Source organism: Peromyscus leucopus, chromosome 13, assembly GCF_004664715.2.
Source record: "Peromyscus leucopus breed LL Stock chromosome 13, UCI_PerLeu_2.1, whole genome shotgun sequence".
Lineage (NCBI taxonomy): Eukaryota > Metazoa > Chordata > Mammalia > Rodentia > Cricetidae > Peromyscus > Peromyscus leucopus.
In genome coordinates this window covers 1,701,269-1,718,784 of record NC_051074.1, presented here as the reverse complement: position 1 = coordinate 1,718,784, position 17,516 = coordinate 1,701,269, and the positions used below count along the sequence as shown (strand labels likewise).

The window sequence follows — 17,516 nt, the reverse complement described above, 5'->3', positions numbered from 1 at the left end:
TACCTCCGAAAATATGCAATCTATTGCTTACTGAATGACTTGTTTACCAGAGAAATCCCTTTATTTGGGGCCAAATCAAGCCAGTCAGTACAATACTCCGTTGTGTCTTTTTTCTCAGTTAGTGAAGCACACCACAATTAAGCCACGTCCCCAGCTCCTGCCTTATTTTCCACTTATATTCACCAAAGCAGAAAGAATAACTCTAGTTTCTTTCTATTCTTTTGTTTGTTTGTTTTTGTTTTTTGAGACAGGGTTTCTCTTTATAGCTTTGGAGCCTTTCCTGAATCTCACTTGGTAGCCCAGGCTGGCCTTGAACTCACAGAGATCCACCTGGCTCTGCCTCTCAAGTGCTGGGATTAAAGGAGTGTGCCACCACCGCCCAGCTCTTTCTATTCTTTTTAGGTGTGGGCATTGAAACAGTGTCTCATGTAGTTTAGGCTGGCCTAAAACTATGCTTCCAAGAGGGTCGTGAACTTCTGATCCTCCAGCCCCCATCTTCTTAGGTGTGTGCCACTAAGCCAAGTCCCATTTTTGTGGCGTTAGGGAATCTGACCTAGGGCTCTGGGCAAGCTAGGGAAGCACACTATTAAGTGAACTATATTCCTACATCTTCAGGTTTTGGTAGTTCTGGGTAGGCTTTTGTAATAGATAAACAAGATTACATTATTGCCTGATTCCTCCTTTTATCTGTGGGAGTGGCCATTACATGTTGGTACTCCTGAGAAAATCATTTATTATTAGCTTGGAGAAGTGGAATCTACCACCTCTGATTTCCTGATTTCCTTGTTTCTAAAACTTTTGACATTAAACCTAAGTCACTGGCTTTGGCCACCCTAAGCAATACTTCCATTTGAGGAAGATAGAAATTTTTTATCCTTTTAAAACAAACATTTATAATCATTCTTTTTATACAGATAAAGATATGTAAATACAACAAAGAAGATAGAAATAAAAAATGATTATTTTTATTTTTTATGTGCATTGGTGTTTTGCCTGCATGTATGTCTGTGTGAGAGTTTTGGATCACCTAGAGGTGGAGTTATAGGCAATTGTGAGCTGTCATGTGGGTGCTGGAACTTGAACCCAGATCCTCTGGAAGAACAGCCAGTGCCTGTAGCACGAATCATAATTGGTTTTAATAAAAACCCAGAGTTAGATATTGGAGTAAATGTTGAAGGATCAGAGAGATAAAGGAACAAGCCACAGCCACCTCTACCTTACCAACTCCTCAGCCTGAAGGACTGAGCTCCTGTCTCCTCCAGCCTTATATTCCTTTCTCCGCCCAGCCATATCACTTCCTGTCTCAGCCTCCCTAGTGCTGGGATTAAAGGTGTGTGCCTCCCAAGTACTGAGAGCAAAGGCATGAGATTCCCAAGTGCTAGGATTAAAGGTGTGTGTCGCCACTGCCTGGCCTCTCTGGCTAACTAATGGCTGGCTTTGCCCTCTAATATTCAGGCAGGCTTTATTTGTTAGTGCATACACAAAACACTGCCACATTGCTCTAACCACTGTGAGCCATTTCTCCAGCCCCCAGAAGATAGAATTTTAATTTAATTTTTTAAAAATAGGCTTAATAGTTAAGAATGCTTGCTGTTGCTATGCTTCTAGGGAACCAGAGTTTGGTTTCCAGCACCCATGTCAGGTGGCTCATAAGTACAATACCAAAACACAACTGTACTTAAAATAAATAATTAAAAATAAACAGCTGGACAAAGTGGTGCATGCCTTTAATCCCAGCAGTCCAAAAGCAGAGGTAGGTGGATCTAGATTGAGACCAGCCTGGTCTACATAGTGAGTTTCAGGACTGCCAGAGCTACACACATAATAGAAAGATGCTGTCTCAATGTCCCCCACCACAATCCCCCCTTTTAGATTTATTTTATGTGTATGAATGGTTTGGCTGAAGGTATATATGTGCACCATGGGCATGCCTATTCTTTGAGGAAGTCACAAAGGGGCATCAAATGCCATGAAACCAGAGTCACAGATGGTTGTCAGCCACTATGTGGGTGAGGAATAGAACCCGTGTCTTCTACAGGAGCAGAACCATCTTTTTGTTGTTGTTGCTTGAGGCAGGGTTTCTCTGTGTAACAGCCCTGTCTGTTCTGGAACTCACTTTGTAGACCAGGCTGGCCTTGAACTCACAGAGAGATCTGCCTGCCTCTGCCTCCTGAGTGCTGGGATTAAAGGAGTGTGCCACCACTGTCACTTATGAAAAAACTATTTGTAAGACAAAAACAACAAAGACTTTTTTTTTTTTTGGTTTTTCAAGACAGGGTTTCTCTGTAGTTTTGGTGGCTGTCCTGGATCTCACTCTATAGACCAGGCTGGCCTCGAACTCACAAAGATCCACCTGGCTCTGCCTCCCCGAGTGCTGGGATTAAAGGTGTGCGCCACCACTGCCAGGCTAAGACAGAATTTTTGTATGCATGGGAGTGTTGGTGAGGTTCAAACCCAAGCCCCAATGTATAATAGGCAAACACTACCAATGGGCTTCCAGTCTCAAAAGACAAAATATTTGTAACGTTAGTAGCCTCAACCATATAATATAAAGCAATTTCTGGGCTTTCTTTGGGTTCACAGATTTAAAGTATCTATACTGTTAACTCAGCAATAGGTTATGAATTATAATATGCACTGGACACTATACTTATTAGGAGGAAGGGCTCATGCTGGTAACCCCATCACTTAGAAGTCTGGAGCAGGGGCATCTTGAGTTCAAGGCTGGGCTAAGTAGTGAGACCCATGTTTTGTTTTTCATTTAGAAAAAAATTCTAAGTTTATAACACTAACTTTAATATTCCTAGTTGATTGAATGTTTCGTGAGAGAAAGTGGCTGTCACTGGTAATTCCCTGGCTTCTAGAATAGTATCTGGTATATAAAAGAAAGGTGTTGGATGAATGGGACATTCTTTGGAGGTAGGAATCTCTTTTTTTGTTCCTATAGTTTTATATATATATATATATATATATATATATATATATATATATATATATATACACTAAGTTGTTGATTAAGGAAAATATCTGTATTCAGAAAAACAACTGAGATTTTCTTAGATTCACATATAAAAATACCTCCAGCTTAAGTAATATTTAAATGTTTACTAGTCTGATATACCATCAATCTACTAGTTCTCATAACATTAAGATTCAGTATACAAGCCGGGCGGTGGTGGCACATGCCTTTAATCCCAACACTCGGGAGGCAGAGCCAGGCAGATCTCTGTGAGTTCGAGGCCAGCCTGGTCTACAGAGCAACATCCAGGAAAGGCACAAAGCTACACAGAGAAACCCTGTCTCGAAAAAGATTCAGTATACACACTATTAAAACTAGAGTGGGAATAATGTATGAATCTTTGATTCAGAAATAGTACACTGGCCATGTATAGTGTGGGTAGTGGTGATGGTGGTGCATGCCTTTAATCCTAGCTCTCAGAGGAAGAGGAAGGTGGATTTCTGTGAATTCAAGGTTAGTTGGTCTAGACCAGCATGGACTATATAGAGAGACCCTTTCTACCTCCCTACCCCACATTCTCAAAAGAAAAATGTGTTCCTTTTTCTAAGCCTTAAGATTATCATAATAAAGGCAAGATTTGAGACTAGACTACACTGGCCTCAAGCTATGCTGAGAAAGTTTATATTTATTATAAAACTTAAAATTGCATTTATTTGTGTGTATTTATGTGTGTGTGCTACAGTGCATATGTAAAAGTCAGAAATAACTTTGGGGAGTTGGCTCTCTCCTTCCACCATATGGGTCCTGGGGTTTAACAGCAAGTGCCTTGCACCATCTTGCTGGCCCTGTTTCTGTTTAGAGATGGTCTTGCTTTGCAGGCCAAGCTGGCCTCATAACTTACTATGTAGCCCTCAAAGGCCTTACAGTTGAAATCTTCCCAACTCAGCCTCCTGAGGGCTAGGATCACAGAGATTTGCCTTATAGCATTAAGCTATTCACTGAGAATGCCTCTGTAGGAATAGAAGAATATGGTAGGTATGGTTAGTGAATGCCTGCAGTTCCAGCTCTAAGGCAAATCTGAAGCTAGCTTGGACTAGAGACATTGAGGATAGAATATGGCTATGGTTAGGTGTAGTGGTGGTGGTACAAGCCTTTAATCCCAGCTCTCAGAGGGAAAGGCAGGGGGACATGTGTAATTTTAAGGATAATTGGACCATTACAGTCTCTTTTTGGTGTGTGTGTGTGTATTTGTGTTTGCATTTGTGAGGTAGAGGGAGCACGGAGACACACGGAAACATACATGTGAAAGTCAGAGGGCAACATTCTCTCCATCAAGTGGGTTTCAGGGATCAGACTCAAGTCATCAGGTTTGGTGGCAAGTGCCCTTAACTCCTGAGGCATCTTGCTAGCACATGAAGTTTTTAATTTGCTTTAAAATTTTTTTTAACTTTTTTTTTTTTTTTTTTTTTTTTTAGACAGGGTCTCTCTGTGTAGCCCTGGCTGTCCTGGAACTTGCTATGTAGACTAGGCTGGCCTTGAACTTTCAATAGTCCTGCTTCTGTGTACTGGAATTACACAAAGTATGCCACTATACCTGGCAAGAAAAAAAGTTTTTTTTTGTTTTTTTGTTTTTTTTTCTAGACAGGGTTTCTTTGTATGGTGCTGGCTGTCTTGAAACTCACTCTATAGACCAGGTTGGCCTCAAGCTCAAAGATCTGTTTGCCTCTGCCTCCTTAGTGCTGGAATTAAAAGTGTCTACCACCACCCACCTCTCCAAATTAAAAAAAAAAAATGAATAAGGGTTAAACTGGGCATCAACAGAGAAGAGAGACATGGCTTTCTCCAGAAGAGTGGTCTATAGAACAGTTTTTAAATACTTATGCCAGGCTACCTCTTACTAAGTACTCCGTTTCCTGTATGTAGACTTAGAAAAATTATCCTGTCCTTAGACACAATATATTTCAAGACTATAATTATTTTTGACTTTTGTTTATTAAAGACTTAAAAAATTTATTTTTATTAAAAATATTTTATTTTATGTGCATTGGTGTGTTGCCATAGGGGTCTGGTCCCCTGGAGCTGGAGTTATAGACATTTGTGATCTGCCATGTGGGTGCTGGGAATTGAACCCAGGTCCTGTGGAAGAGCAGTCAGTGATCTTAACTTCTGAGCCATCTCTCCAGACCCCTGTGACTTATTTTTTACAACAAATTTAATTTTGAAAAGAGGTCAACTTAATCAGATGTGAAATGAACTCTTATTTGTAGAACTGTAGTCTATTTTGATAAAGAAAATGGACTAGGTCTTGAGAAGGATTTTACATGTGAGTGAGTGATAAAAAGAATATGGCCCCAAATAACAGTCCTTTTAAAACATTTTCCCTATTAATTTTAGAGACAAGGCCTCACTATGTATCCCTAGCTGGCCTGTAACTCCCTATGTAGACCAGACTGGCCTTGAACTTGGAGATTCTCCTGCCTCTGCCTCTCCAGTGCCACAATTAAAGGTCTTTCCCACCACTGTTAGTTTAAAAAACAGTTGTTGATCTGTTAATGAAAAAAGGGGCCAGGTGGCGGCGGCGGCGGCGGCCGCGGCCGCGGCTGAGCACACATTTAATCCCAGCACTTGGGAGGCTGAGCCAGGCGGATCTCAGTGAGTTCAAGGCCAGCCTGGACTACCAAGTGAGTTCCAGGAAAGGCGCAAAGCTACACAGAGAAACCCTGTCTCGAAAAACCAAAAAAAAAAAAAAAAAAAAAAAAAGAATGCCAGGCATTTTGGTTCATGCCTATAATAATCCCAGCCCTTGGGAGGCAGAGGCAGGATGATCAGGATCCTTCCTGTTCAAGACAGCCTGGGCTACATGATGCCTTGTCTTAAAAAGTGAAAACACAAGTTAAGAATATTGTGGGAAGTTTTCATATAGCAGATTACTTAGAGGATGGCATGTAGATATTCTCAATTCATTGATGCTTAACACATTGGGGGTGGGGGAAGAAGCCTCTTGTGATACCAGACCTTCAAGGAGAAAGTGTTCAAAAGAACAATTTTAAAGATACAATAACGACTGTAAAGTAAAAGTCAAATTAACATTGGAACTTACTTGCAATAGATGGGAAAACAGAATTCCAAAAGACTACTTACTGTCTTAGGTCAGTCATACAAAGGGTGAAGAATTATTAGGACTGAAGATCTTAAAGCTAATAGGGTGGGAAGATCTGGCTCAGTAGTAAAATTGTCTAGCAAGCTGAAGGCCTTGGGTTCCACCCCTCACAGAGCCAAAGAGAAAAGGGAAAAAAATTGACCCAAAATAAACCAAACAAAAAAACCAAACAAACCAAAAACCCAACAAAACTCTCACCTCTCAAGGTGGTTGTAATGCCTAACTCAGGAGGCAGAGGCAGGTGTATTTCTCTAAGTTCAGGGCCAGCTTGGTCTACATATTGAGTTCCAGGCCATCCAGGGATACATAGTGAGACCCTGTCTCAAACCAAAAACAAAGAAACCAAACCACAACCCACTTCACATACAAAGCCAAACAAAACCTTCAAAAATATTGTCAAATTCTTAAGGAATTAAAAAAAAGCTGACAGGCTATTACACTGCAGTATTATTAGGTCTCACATAAAAAGTAAACGCACACGTCATTACTGTTTTACAGGTAAAAGAAACATTACTTCATTACTCTTTTGTTTGAGGGCTCCTGGAACAAAAACAGATGGGATAATCAACACCCAGACCCAAACAAACAGAGGGTTTTAAACTTAATTTTGTAGGAATATGGCCTATTAAAACTTGGAGTGCGTGAACAGCTTAGTGACTGGGATAAGCTCGGTCAGGAATCTGCAGTGTTCTCAGTGTGGGCCCAGCTCAACCAGAGCATTTCATTACATTATCCGAAGTCCACCCCTGACAACCAGAACACTTGGAAAAAACAAAAAAAGGCCCCGGGGTTACTTTACTCCAGCGATAACATAATCCTCGTTCTTATTGTTGTGGAGCAGATGTCATTATGGGCGGGGCTGATGAGCAGAGCAGCTGAAACATTTTTGTTGCACCCCCTTCCACTTTCAAAGGGAAAGAAGGGGCTCCAGCAAGGTAAGGGAAGACCTTTCAGTCAGCCATTCCTGTTAGAAAGAGGAATTCTGATGTGGTAATAGTAAAGGCCACCTCGAGGTTCTTTAAAATAAATAAATAAATAAAATCCCCCAGGATTAAGTCGTACCCTGGAAGAGACCGTCCCTTTCTCCCCCTGCCGGCTCCTCCTTGGGACACTTGGCTGAGTCTTTCTTTCCCTCCTTCCCACGCTGAGGTGAGGAGGCACGCAAGCAGGGACGCCTGTTTTTCCTCTGGCGCGCGGAGGGAACGCAGCGGGTAGGAAGCCGGGAGGTAGGAAGGGAAGCGGCCGGCATTGGGGGAGGCAAGGAGGGCTCGCCAGTGTCGAGCCGGGCTCTGGGAGAGAACCGACTCTCGGGCCGCCGAGCAGAAGTGACCAGGGGAGATCCCTCGTTGTGAGCCGAGACGCGGCGCTTCCGGCAGGCCACGGTGGCTGTTTGCCTGGAGCGGCCCGCATCGCGGGTCCCAGCCGGGCGGGGAAGGGGGTCAGGAGAGACAGGAACCCGCGGCTCGCACTTGCCTGAGACCGGGTGATCAACAACTGGTAATAGTCTTTGCTCGGCGCCGGGCCTTGTCCTACAATTTCAAACAGAGTCTCCGGCAGCCACGACGCCATCTTGGGACGCCACCGCCGTCGCTAAGACAACCAGGAAGGGGCGGGGCTTGACAGGGGTCAGGGGGCCGCAGCCCCAGTTCAAAGCGAAGTCCGCTTTTGAGTTGGCAGCGGGGGTTTTAGCTTGGGGTGGTGATTGTCTTTACCAGGGACCACAAGGCAGGCTGCTTTGTGAAATCTCTACAATCAGGTCCTGGGTGACCCGAAGTGGAATTTAGTTCCTGCTAGCGCGGAGGGGCGGGGGTGACCCCAGCGGAGGGATACCAAGCCGAGCGCCACAGTCCCCTTCCTGGTCCCTTGAAGGGATCGGAAGGAGACTGGAGGCTGCTCGCCGACCGGGGTCAGAGCGCTGGGGAGGGAGGGGCGATGTGCTGGGCAGTGAATAGGTAGCGGGGCTGGTCCTGCGGAAGATCCCGCAGGCCGGAGCCTTAGGGCAAAGTAGTCCCCGGCTGGAGTGGAGCAGGCGGGGAGGGAGGCGGCGCGGGCGGAGGCGCACGGCCGCGCGGTGCTGCGGCTCAGCTGATAATTGAAGGGACGACCAGCCGCCGCCGCCGCCGCCGCCGGGGGGGGTGGGGGGAGCCAGTGGAAGTTGCCGTCGCGCCACCGAGTCCGGACCGGAGACTTTGGGGCCTAACTAGGTAATTGGGGCGCCGTTCTTAGCGGCGGGGCTGGGCCTTGGCGGAGGGGGCTGAGCAGGGCTGGGACGCCTGAGCCGAAAGTCCCGAGCAGCCCGCCCGTGTCATCGCTGGCGACGCGGCTCTCGGCTCGACTCGCTGGCGGCGGCGGGGCCGCGGAGGGACCAGCCCGAGGCTGGCGGGTGAGGCGCTCGAGCGAGCCCGCGGCCTGAGGAGCCGGGGCCGCCCGGCTTGGGTGAGGGGGGTGCACTGGGTCCCCGCTCAGGCCTCCTGCGATGAGGAAGGCCCGAGGCGGAACCTGGGTAGGGCGTGCGGGTCTGGGGGAGCCCAGCGGGGGCCGGGAGGGGACCGGAAGTGGTCTTTGGAACCTGGAGGGCGTCTAGGAAGAGAGAAAGTGGGGGGCCGGAAGTGCAGGTGGGGGGCGTGAAGACGGCAAGGGTTCCCCGGAAATGGGACGGGGGGCCCGGAAACAGGGAAAGGGAGGCTCTGGGCTGTGGACGGCCCGGAAATGGAAACTAGGGAGCAGCTCGAGTGACAACTGTTGTGAGGCCAGGGTCTGAGGAGAGCGGCGGGAGTGAGTTTGGACCGCGGTAAGGGTCTTCCTGCTGCGGGGGGCGGTTGGGCGGGCGAGGCGGGCCGGGCCGGCGTGGGGAGGCTTCTCCGGCCGGGGAAGTCGAGGCTGACGGAGGACGACGACGTGCCCGCCGGGCTGGCAGGGGCCGCGGTCGAGGCCGAGAAACTTGGCCGAGGGGAGCATCCTCCTCCTCCTCCGAGGAGACCAGCAGGGGAGTAGGACGCGGAGGTTAACGGGGGCCGGGGTGCGGGGGGCGGGCCAAGGGCCATCCCAATCGTATTAACATTCAGAGCGAGCCAGGCGATTACTGTGTGTGGATTACATAAAACCCATTACACCGTTTGTCCGTCAGTTCAACTCGGCTGTGGTTCGCGAGTGGGTTTCTTGTAGGGAAACAAGTTACAGGGATGTCCAGAAAACGAAGGTTGGAAGACCCAGCCTTGTGTCTTTCTCTTCCTCGGAATAACAGAAAGCCTCAGTTAGTTAGAACGGAGAAACATTGCTAGAATTAAAAAAAAAAAAGGAAATGCAGGTGGGGGTGGGGGCGGCTAAATGACACTTGTAACTACTCTAGGTGGACGGGAGGGAATTGATTACCTCTGAGGTGAGGGAAAGGGCGAGGGGCGGCTTCCCACCGTCCAGCGGATTTGTTTCTGTTACTGCGATTTATTTTGTCTGGGAGAGGTTTTAGCTGTAGCCTCTTGGCGGGGTGCTGGGTTTTAGCGTCCTCGCTCCGTTAATTGGGTGCGGGAATGTTACTAGGTAAACGCGGGGGTGGGGTGGGGGTGGGGGGGGCGGTTGATAGCGCAGTGACTCTGTTCCGAGTGGTCTAACCGCTCTCCTGTCTCCCTAGTCTGAGCTCGCGGTCTGGCCTGCGCTGCCCAATCACCCGATCTCCAGGCAATCTTCGGTTTGTAGGCCCTGTAGTGGTCTTTTAACTTTTCTCTTGCCTCTTAGATACTTTTGCCATTAATTTTTTTTTTTAAAAAAAGATTCGGCAAGTTGAGGCTTAGAATCTCATCTCTTAAAAACAAAACAAAAATATGTGGTAGAAAAGTTGAAAGAGCTGTTATTGAGTACGGTAAAAAAAACAAAAAACAAAAAAAAAACCTGATGCTGGAACAAAGGTCTCAGTTGTGTTAGAGAAAAGGCAAGAGGCCTGTATATGAGGCCTTGTTTGTGTAGCATTTGGAGTTACTACAAATTTTTTTTTTTTTTTTTTTTTGGTTTTTCGAGACAGGGTTTCTCTGTGTAGCTTTGCGCCTTTCCTGGGACTCACTTGGTAGTCCAGGCTGGCCTCGAACTCACAGAGATCCGCCTGCCTCTGCCTCCCGAGTGCTGGGATTAAAGGCGTGCGCCACCACCGCCCGGCTTGAGTTACTACAAATTTATGGATAATAAATTGTGGAGGACATTATAGAGACCTATTTTCTTATGCTTATGCAGCAACTTCAGTATTAAATCTTAAGACAGTATTTAATTACTCCTTGTTCCATGTTTAGTCTAAGACTTGATATGGTTTCTACATTGTAGCATGGTTGCTGCCGGGCTTTATGTATGACTGCTTTTCTACAACTGTACCAATATAAGAATTGCAGAACTCTTAATTATTGTTTCCATCTGCCTCACCGTGTTTCAGGATTTTGAGTAGTGTTTAAGTCGCTCAGCTGACATTGTTTTTCTCTGATCAGGCGTTTTGTTTTAGCTTTTCATATACTTTATAGAAGTTTGAGAACTCTTGGCAGTTCCAGAAAGTGCTATGGTAAAATTAGAAAGTATTGCCTGGCGGTCTAGGTGCATGCCTTGCCTCTAATTCTTGCACTTGGGAGGCAGAGGCAGGCGAATCTCTGAGTTCGAGGGCAGCCTGGTCTACAGATTGAGTTCCAGGAGAGCTAGAGCTCTCCTTGAAACAAACAAACATTAGCAAATATTAAAAATGGATGGGAGTCTAATTAGAGTAGACCAAAATAAAAATTAGTGCTTCATTGAGGGGAGTAAATTTTTTTACTTATAAAAATTATTTCGAAGGTATTTTATTCAAGCTCCCAAAACAGATGAGTTATTTTGGTTTTTGAATTACTTAAATAAAAGTATGAAAACAAATGACTTTCATTTAGTTAGAGCTTAAATCAGTGCAGAAGCTCCAACCAAACTTCTGTCCCACGCAGCACTTTCCAGTTTTGAAGGGTCTGCTTTGTTTGCTTTGTTTCCTTTTTCCCTCAGTCTTTTCTCTCACTTTGACTTCAGTCTTTCTCTGCCTCTGGTTCATCCACACTGAGACTGTCCATGCTGTTCTAGAAGAGTCTTTTTGTTTCTCTTAATCCCAGTCTCCATTTTCATGTCATCCTTTTCATAATCCTTCATGACTTCCTTTTCTCCTGCAATGTTTGGATACCACCACAGTTACTATCTCTTTAACATCTTTCTTAAACATCACTGTCTACTTTTGAGGATACTTTTTACTTGTATTATGTTCCTTTCAGGCATTTTTTTTTTTCTCTTTTCAGCATGACCCTCCCTTCACTTACACCATAAGCTTTACCTTCGAGCACACCATGTGAAGGACACCAGCTTGAAGCTGTTTAGTTATTTATTTTGGGTTTTAAAGACAGGGTTTCTCTGTAGCTCTGGCTGTCCTGGAACTCTCTGTAGACCAGGCTGACCTCAGAACTCAGAGATCTGCCTGCCTCTGCCTCCCTATTGCTGGGATTAAAGTTGTGTGAATTTAGTTTGTTTATTTTTGTTTTTTTTTCCTCGAGACACGATTTCTCTGTGAAACAGTCCTGCTGTCCTGGAACTCTGTAGACCAGGCTGGCCTCGAACTCAACGAAGATCCACCTGGCTCTGCCTCCTGAGTGCTGGGATTAAAGGCATGCGCCAGCACCACCTGTCGTGAATTTAGTTTTTTGTTTTTGTTTTTTCGAGACAGGATTTCTCTGTATAGTTTTGGTGCCTGTCCTGGAACTCACTTTGTAGCCCAGGCTGGCATGGAACTCACAGAGATCCGCCTGGCTCTGCTTCCCAAGTGCTGGGATTAAAGGCGTGCGCCACCACTGCCCGGCTTGAATTTAGTTTTTAAGACGGGGGTTTTTTATGTAGTCCTGGCTGTCCTGGAACACAAACACAGATCTGCTTGCTTCTGGAATTAAAGGTCTCAAAAGGGGAGTACATTTTGGAGTTCTGTTTACTTTTATTCCAATTGCATTATGTTATCTGGTTAAGATTTTATGGTTTTATTTTATTATTTTTGAAAAATCTTATTTTTTACTTTATATGTATGGGTGTTTTGCTTTCATGTATGTCTGTGTGTTATTTGTGTGCTTGGTCCCCACTGAGGCCAGAAGAGGCCATCAGATCCCTTGGAACTGGAATTACAGACCGTTGTGAGGAACTCAGTAGGTGCTGGGATTCCCCGACCTCTGGAAGAGCAGCAGTGCTTTGAGCAGCAGAGCCCTCTCTCTAACCCTGCTTCTGTTAAAAGAGACAGCACTAGATAAGACACCGCACTGATTTGAAAATTGACATCATTTCAGTTAGTATTGGTCTCTCAATCTACTTGGTCTCCATTTTATCCCTAAAATGGGAATAGGCAATAGTTTTCACTGGGTGGTTTTGGAAACTCAGCACATAAAATGATAGTGGAAAAAAAAAATCCCAGCCATTCAAGAAGGATGTTTGTATTTGGAAATTATGGTAGATGTTAGTGGTCCTTATCTGTAAGGTAGAGTTGATATACCGCAGAGAGTACTTTATAACTAGAAATTACTACTTAACTGGTAGTGGAACTTAAGCCCAAATTCAATGTTAAATTTAAAAAAAAAAAAAGTTAAGTTTTATCTAGGTTTGCATTAACATTCCAGCTACTTCTTGATGTTTGCCCTACAGATAAACTTGTTAATCCTATTTAGAGAAATTTCAAACTTTTTTTTTAAGTTTTATTTTGACTTATTTGGCCTGCATGTGTGTATGTGTACAACATGCCATGGTGCCTACAGAGGTCAGCAAAGGGCTTTGCATCCCTTGGGACTGGAACTGCCATGTGGATGCTGGGATTTGAATCTGGGTCTTCTGCAAGAGTAAGTGCTCCTAACTGCTGAGCCATCTCTACAGGGCACCCTGTTTTTATGTTTTTCTTACTCATAGAATTTGTACCTTTTCTGGTTTGGGCTCTCACATAATTCCTTCTTTTCTTGTGTCTTATTTAGCCCGGGCTGGCTTGGAACTCTCTGTATTGATGATGCCCTTGACCTGCTGATCTCCAGTGTCCACCTCAGATGCTGGGATCACCAGCTGACTCTTTAGTGTCAAGAGTTCACAGTAAGGAAAGGACTCTTATAGAATCTAGGGAGGTTGTTTTTAAGATTTATTTTTGATGTATTTTATGCATATGAGTGCTCTATTTGCATGTATGCCTGCATGGTGGAAGAGGGCATCAGATCCCATTATAGATGAGTGTGAGCCACCATGTGGTGGCTGGGAATTGAACTCGGAACCCCTGGAAGAGTAGCCACTGCTACTCTCCAGCCCCCTAGGGAGCTTTTTATTTTCCCAAAGTGGATGAGTAGGCCTAGGATGAACGATTGCGATAATTTTATTTATTCTTATTTGTACAGTTAATTAATTTTTGAGACAGGGTCTCATTTAACCAGGAAGACCCCTGACTCATGGTCTTCCTACTTGGATTATAGGCATGTTTTGCCACACTGGCCTTGCAGTTTCTTTTTTCTTTTTTTTTTTTCTCTCGAGACAGGGCTTGACTGTCCTGGAACTCACTTTGTAGACCAGGCTGGCCTTGAACTCACTGAGATCTGCCTGCATCAGCATCCCAGGCATTGGGATTAAAGGCACACCCCCCCACCACTAACTCCTTCAACTCATTTTTAAAACTATTTTCTGCTCCCTTATTTCTTGGTTATCTACCTGTATATGGTTCATTTTGGGCTATAATGGAGTACTTGTTGATGTGTTGCTTTTGTTTTCCCCCACTGGATTTTAGACTTTTGAGGGCAATAATTTCAGATCATTTATAGTATACATGAAGGTGCATTTGAAGAGGAATGGTTGCCTGGTTTTGTCAAATAAGCCACCAGTCTTATACTTGGAACGATTCTTTCCTTGGAAGGTTTCTTTGCTCCATCCAGTAGATTTTCATTTATTGTTCTACATGTGGTGGTTAGAGGTCAACTTTGTGGAATTGGTTTGCTCCATCCACCTTTATGTAGGTCCTGGGTATCAAACTCAGGTATACTGGCTTGTGTAAATAGCACCCTTACCTGCAGAATTTGACCCCAACAGATTCTTGAGAATGCTTCCTGTGGTTGGGTAGTAGTTTTGGTCTCTATCTCCCCACTGATTTTCCACCGAGTACCAGTTACATGCGGCACCTCTGTGGCTCGGTATCAAGCAAATAGATTATTTTTTTTTGCATGCTCGCTTATTGCATAATTTTGACCGAGGATCTAGATATGTAGCCTTGTATAGCCAGGTTGGTGTTGAGTTTATCATCCTCTCACTTTAGTGTCTCCAAGTGCTGGGATTACAGGCCAGCATGGCTAGCTCTGCCTCTTATAGTCTGCAGTTAACCAAACTATGCTTGAAAGGGAGTTTAGGCCACATAAGGAAGAAAGTAGGGCTATTACACTAAGTTGACCTTGTAGATTGTATAATTTTAGTGTTTGTAGTTCTTAACAGTGATTAATCTTTGTGAAGTAGTTCTTCACATTATCTACCTGTTCTCCAGGTGGATCTTTGGAGTAAGTATGTTTTTCCCTGAGGCCATTTAGATTTTGATTTTCTTGGTAGTTCCTTCAGTTTCATTGGCCAGAAGAAAAAGGAATTTATGATTTGAGGTTTATCTGCTTTGTTTTGTGTGTGGGGAACCTTGGTGATAGTTTCCTGCTTTTGCTTCATTTAAGAAGCATGTCTTTAGGAAGAGTTCCAGCCTGGGCTACATAGTGAGACCCTATCTCAGAAAACCGGCAGAGTGGTGTGTTCTAGCTGCACATGGTGACCGTGCCTATAAACCTAGCACCTGGGAGGCCCCGGATTCAGGAGGTAAAGGCCAGCCAGGGCTACATGATGAAACACTGCCTTGGGAAAAATAATTCTAGCTGCTTTTGATGTTCTTAGTTTTCAGTAGTGAACAACATTTTTTGTTTTTTTTTTTGTTTATTGAGACAGGTTTCTCTTTGTAGCCCTGGCTGTCCTGGAACTCTGTAGGCCAGCCTGGCCTCCAACTCAGAGATCAGCCTGCCTCTGCCTCTCAAGTGCTGGGATTAAAGGTGTGCGCCACCATAGCCTGGCAATAATAGCTTGGAGACTGGGTCTTTGTGTGTGCTCGCGCAAACATGCAACTATGGTTGCTGGGAATTGGACTCAGGTCCTCTGAAAGGCATCTAGTGCTCTTAATCTCTGGGCCATCTGTCCAGTCCCAATAATAGATATTTTTATAAAATGTTTTTTTGAAGGCTGGGCTTAGTTGTACATACTTTATTTAATTCTAGCACTGTGGAGATGCAGAGTTTCAGTGTCATCTAGTAAGTTCTTAAGTTCCAGTTCAGCAAAATCCTGTCTCAGAAAAGAAAAAAAGTTTGTTGAGGGAAACAAATCTTGTAGGAACAATTGTATGCCTTGTTAAATTGAAAGGATTTTCTTTGGAGACAAGGTCTTATTATATAGCTAAACCAATCTCACCACCGCTGGGCTTGCCTTTAATTCTTTAATCCTAGTACTCAGGAGGCAGAGGCAGGCTCATCTCTGAGTTTCAGGCCTGGTCTACAGAGCAAATTCCAGGACAGCCAGGGCTACACTGTGAAACCCTGTGGGGGTAGGGAGTAGGGATCCTGTGTAGTTGCGTATTCTTTAATTGTCCATTATTTGTGTATAAATAATAAAAGTTAGCTTTTATTTTTGAAATGTTCTTGCCATGTAACTGAGGTGTTCTCATCTTCTTGTGTAGCGCACACTACAGTTGTGGTACCACTAGGGCAAGCCTAATACTTATCATTTAAAGCTACAGTAATGCTTTGGTATATTGCAAAAGTTTAGTTTCCCACACCAATTTATGTTAATTAACTCATCGTTTTAGTTTGTTTCTTTTTAGAAAGAAGGATTCATTTATTTCTGTAAATACGATGTTGTTGCCATACATGGATTTTTTTTTTCTTTTTTCTCTGTGTAGCTTTGTACCTTTCCTGGAACTCACTCTACTGTAGCCCAGGTGGGCCTCAAGCTCACAGAGATCCAACTGGCTCTGCCTCCCAAGTGCTGTGATTAAAGGCCTGTGCTACCACACCCAGCCATACATGGATTTTTAAGGCTATTTGTAAACTGAAGTGTAATAGGCCCTCTTTGGGGTCATCAACAGCTCCCAAATTATGACACGGAGACTTAGTAGTTATGACTTAGTAGTTATGAATGCTCAGCCGTAGTTTAGGCTTATTTCTTGCTAGCTCTAATAACTTAGCCTATTTCTGTTCATTCTACATTTGTCTCTACGTTTGTTTTTTACCTTTCTTTCATTATGTATGTCCTATTCTGTGACTGACTGTCTGACCCTGGGAGTCTCCCTCTTTCTCCTTTGTTCTCTCTTCTCCTTCCTAGCCTAGATTTTTTTCTCCTACTTACTCTCTTTGCCTAGGGCCATTCAGCTTTTTATTAGACCAATCAGGTGCCTTAGGTAGGCAAGGTTAAAACAACACATTTTTACATAATTAAACAAATGCAGCATAAACAAATGTAACACACCTTTAACATAGTTTAAAGTAATATTCCATAACACTGAAATATCTATAAATGAGCCTTCAAGATTTGAGTTAGAGCATTTCAGTGTATACTTAATCATCTCTTTGGCTGTCATAGCTGGTGAATTCTATCCTGACTTAAATTCCTGTTCACTGTACTGTGGGCGGTACTCTAAATAAATAAGAGTACCTTGTGCTGCCTTAAGATGAACCCAGTTTGAAGGCCTTATGATGGTAAACATCTGATGGTCTGGAAACCCAAAATCAGTTCTTACAGCCCATCTGAAATTTACTCATGAGTTGTAACTTAAGCAACTTTGTGTCCTTAGAGAGGTTCAGGAATATCATGTGGAGCACCTCCCTCTTTACTTTTTCCTCCCAAACTTAAGTGCTTGTAGTTGTCTTGTTAACAGAAATGCACAAGTATGTTTACTATTTTGTTTTTTTTTGTTGTTTTTTGTTAATCCCTTTGTGCTCTTGGAACTTAGAAGCATCCTTGCTCTTGCTTTTATTTTGTTTCCCGTATTGTATCTTTTGTAATGTGTACTTAACTTCTAATAGGTTGTGTAAGATTTTTAGTCTTCATTTTACTGTTGCTTTACTTAGTGTACATTCCATTTTATACAATTAAGTTCTTTACTCCTTAACTACTCCCCCACCCCCACCCCATCCCCTTGGTACTAGGGCAGAGCCCTGGGATTGCTTTTGTTAGGTACATGTGCTCTACCACTCAGTAAAATCTCTAACCCTTAACAGCTTCTTTTTTCTTATTCTTTTCTCTTCCTCTCCCCCATCTCCCCTTTCCCCTCTCCCTTCTCCCCTCTCTCCCTTCTCTCTCTTTTTCTCTTTTTTTCTGGAGACCAGGTTTCTCTGTGCAGCC

The 17,516-nt window shown here is 44.2% G+C and overlaps 2 protein-coding genes across 2 annotated transcripts in view; one reads left to right on the top strand and one right to left on the bottom strand.

The window, feature by feature from the left end:
• The window catches only part of LOC119088883 (F-box only protein 36-like), a 37,108-nt gene extending 28,962 nt beyond the window's left edge, over positions 1–8,146 (bottom strand). Inside the window, exon 1 of the mRNA XM_037210035.1 lies at positions 7,593–8,146. Within this exon, the coding sequence (XP_037065930.1) occupies positions 7,593–7,688 (96 nt within the window). The 5' untranslated portion in view covers positions 7,689–8,146. The remainder of the gene's footprint in view (positions 1–7,592) is intronic.
• An 85-nt stretch (positions 8,147–8,231) lies between these two features.
• Positions 8,232–17,516, top strand: part of LOC114682928 (E3 ubiquitin-protein ligase TRIP12-like) — a 117,890-nt gene continuing 108,605 nt past the window's right edge. The window contains 1 exon segment of the mRNA XM_028857049.2: positions 8,232–8,323. The gene's annotated coding sequence lies outside the window, so the exon portion shown is untranslated.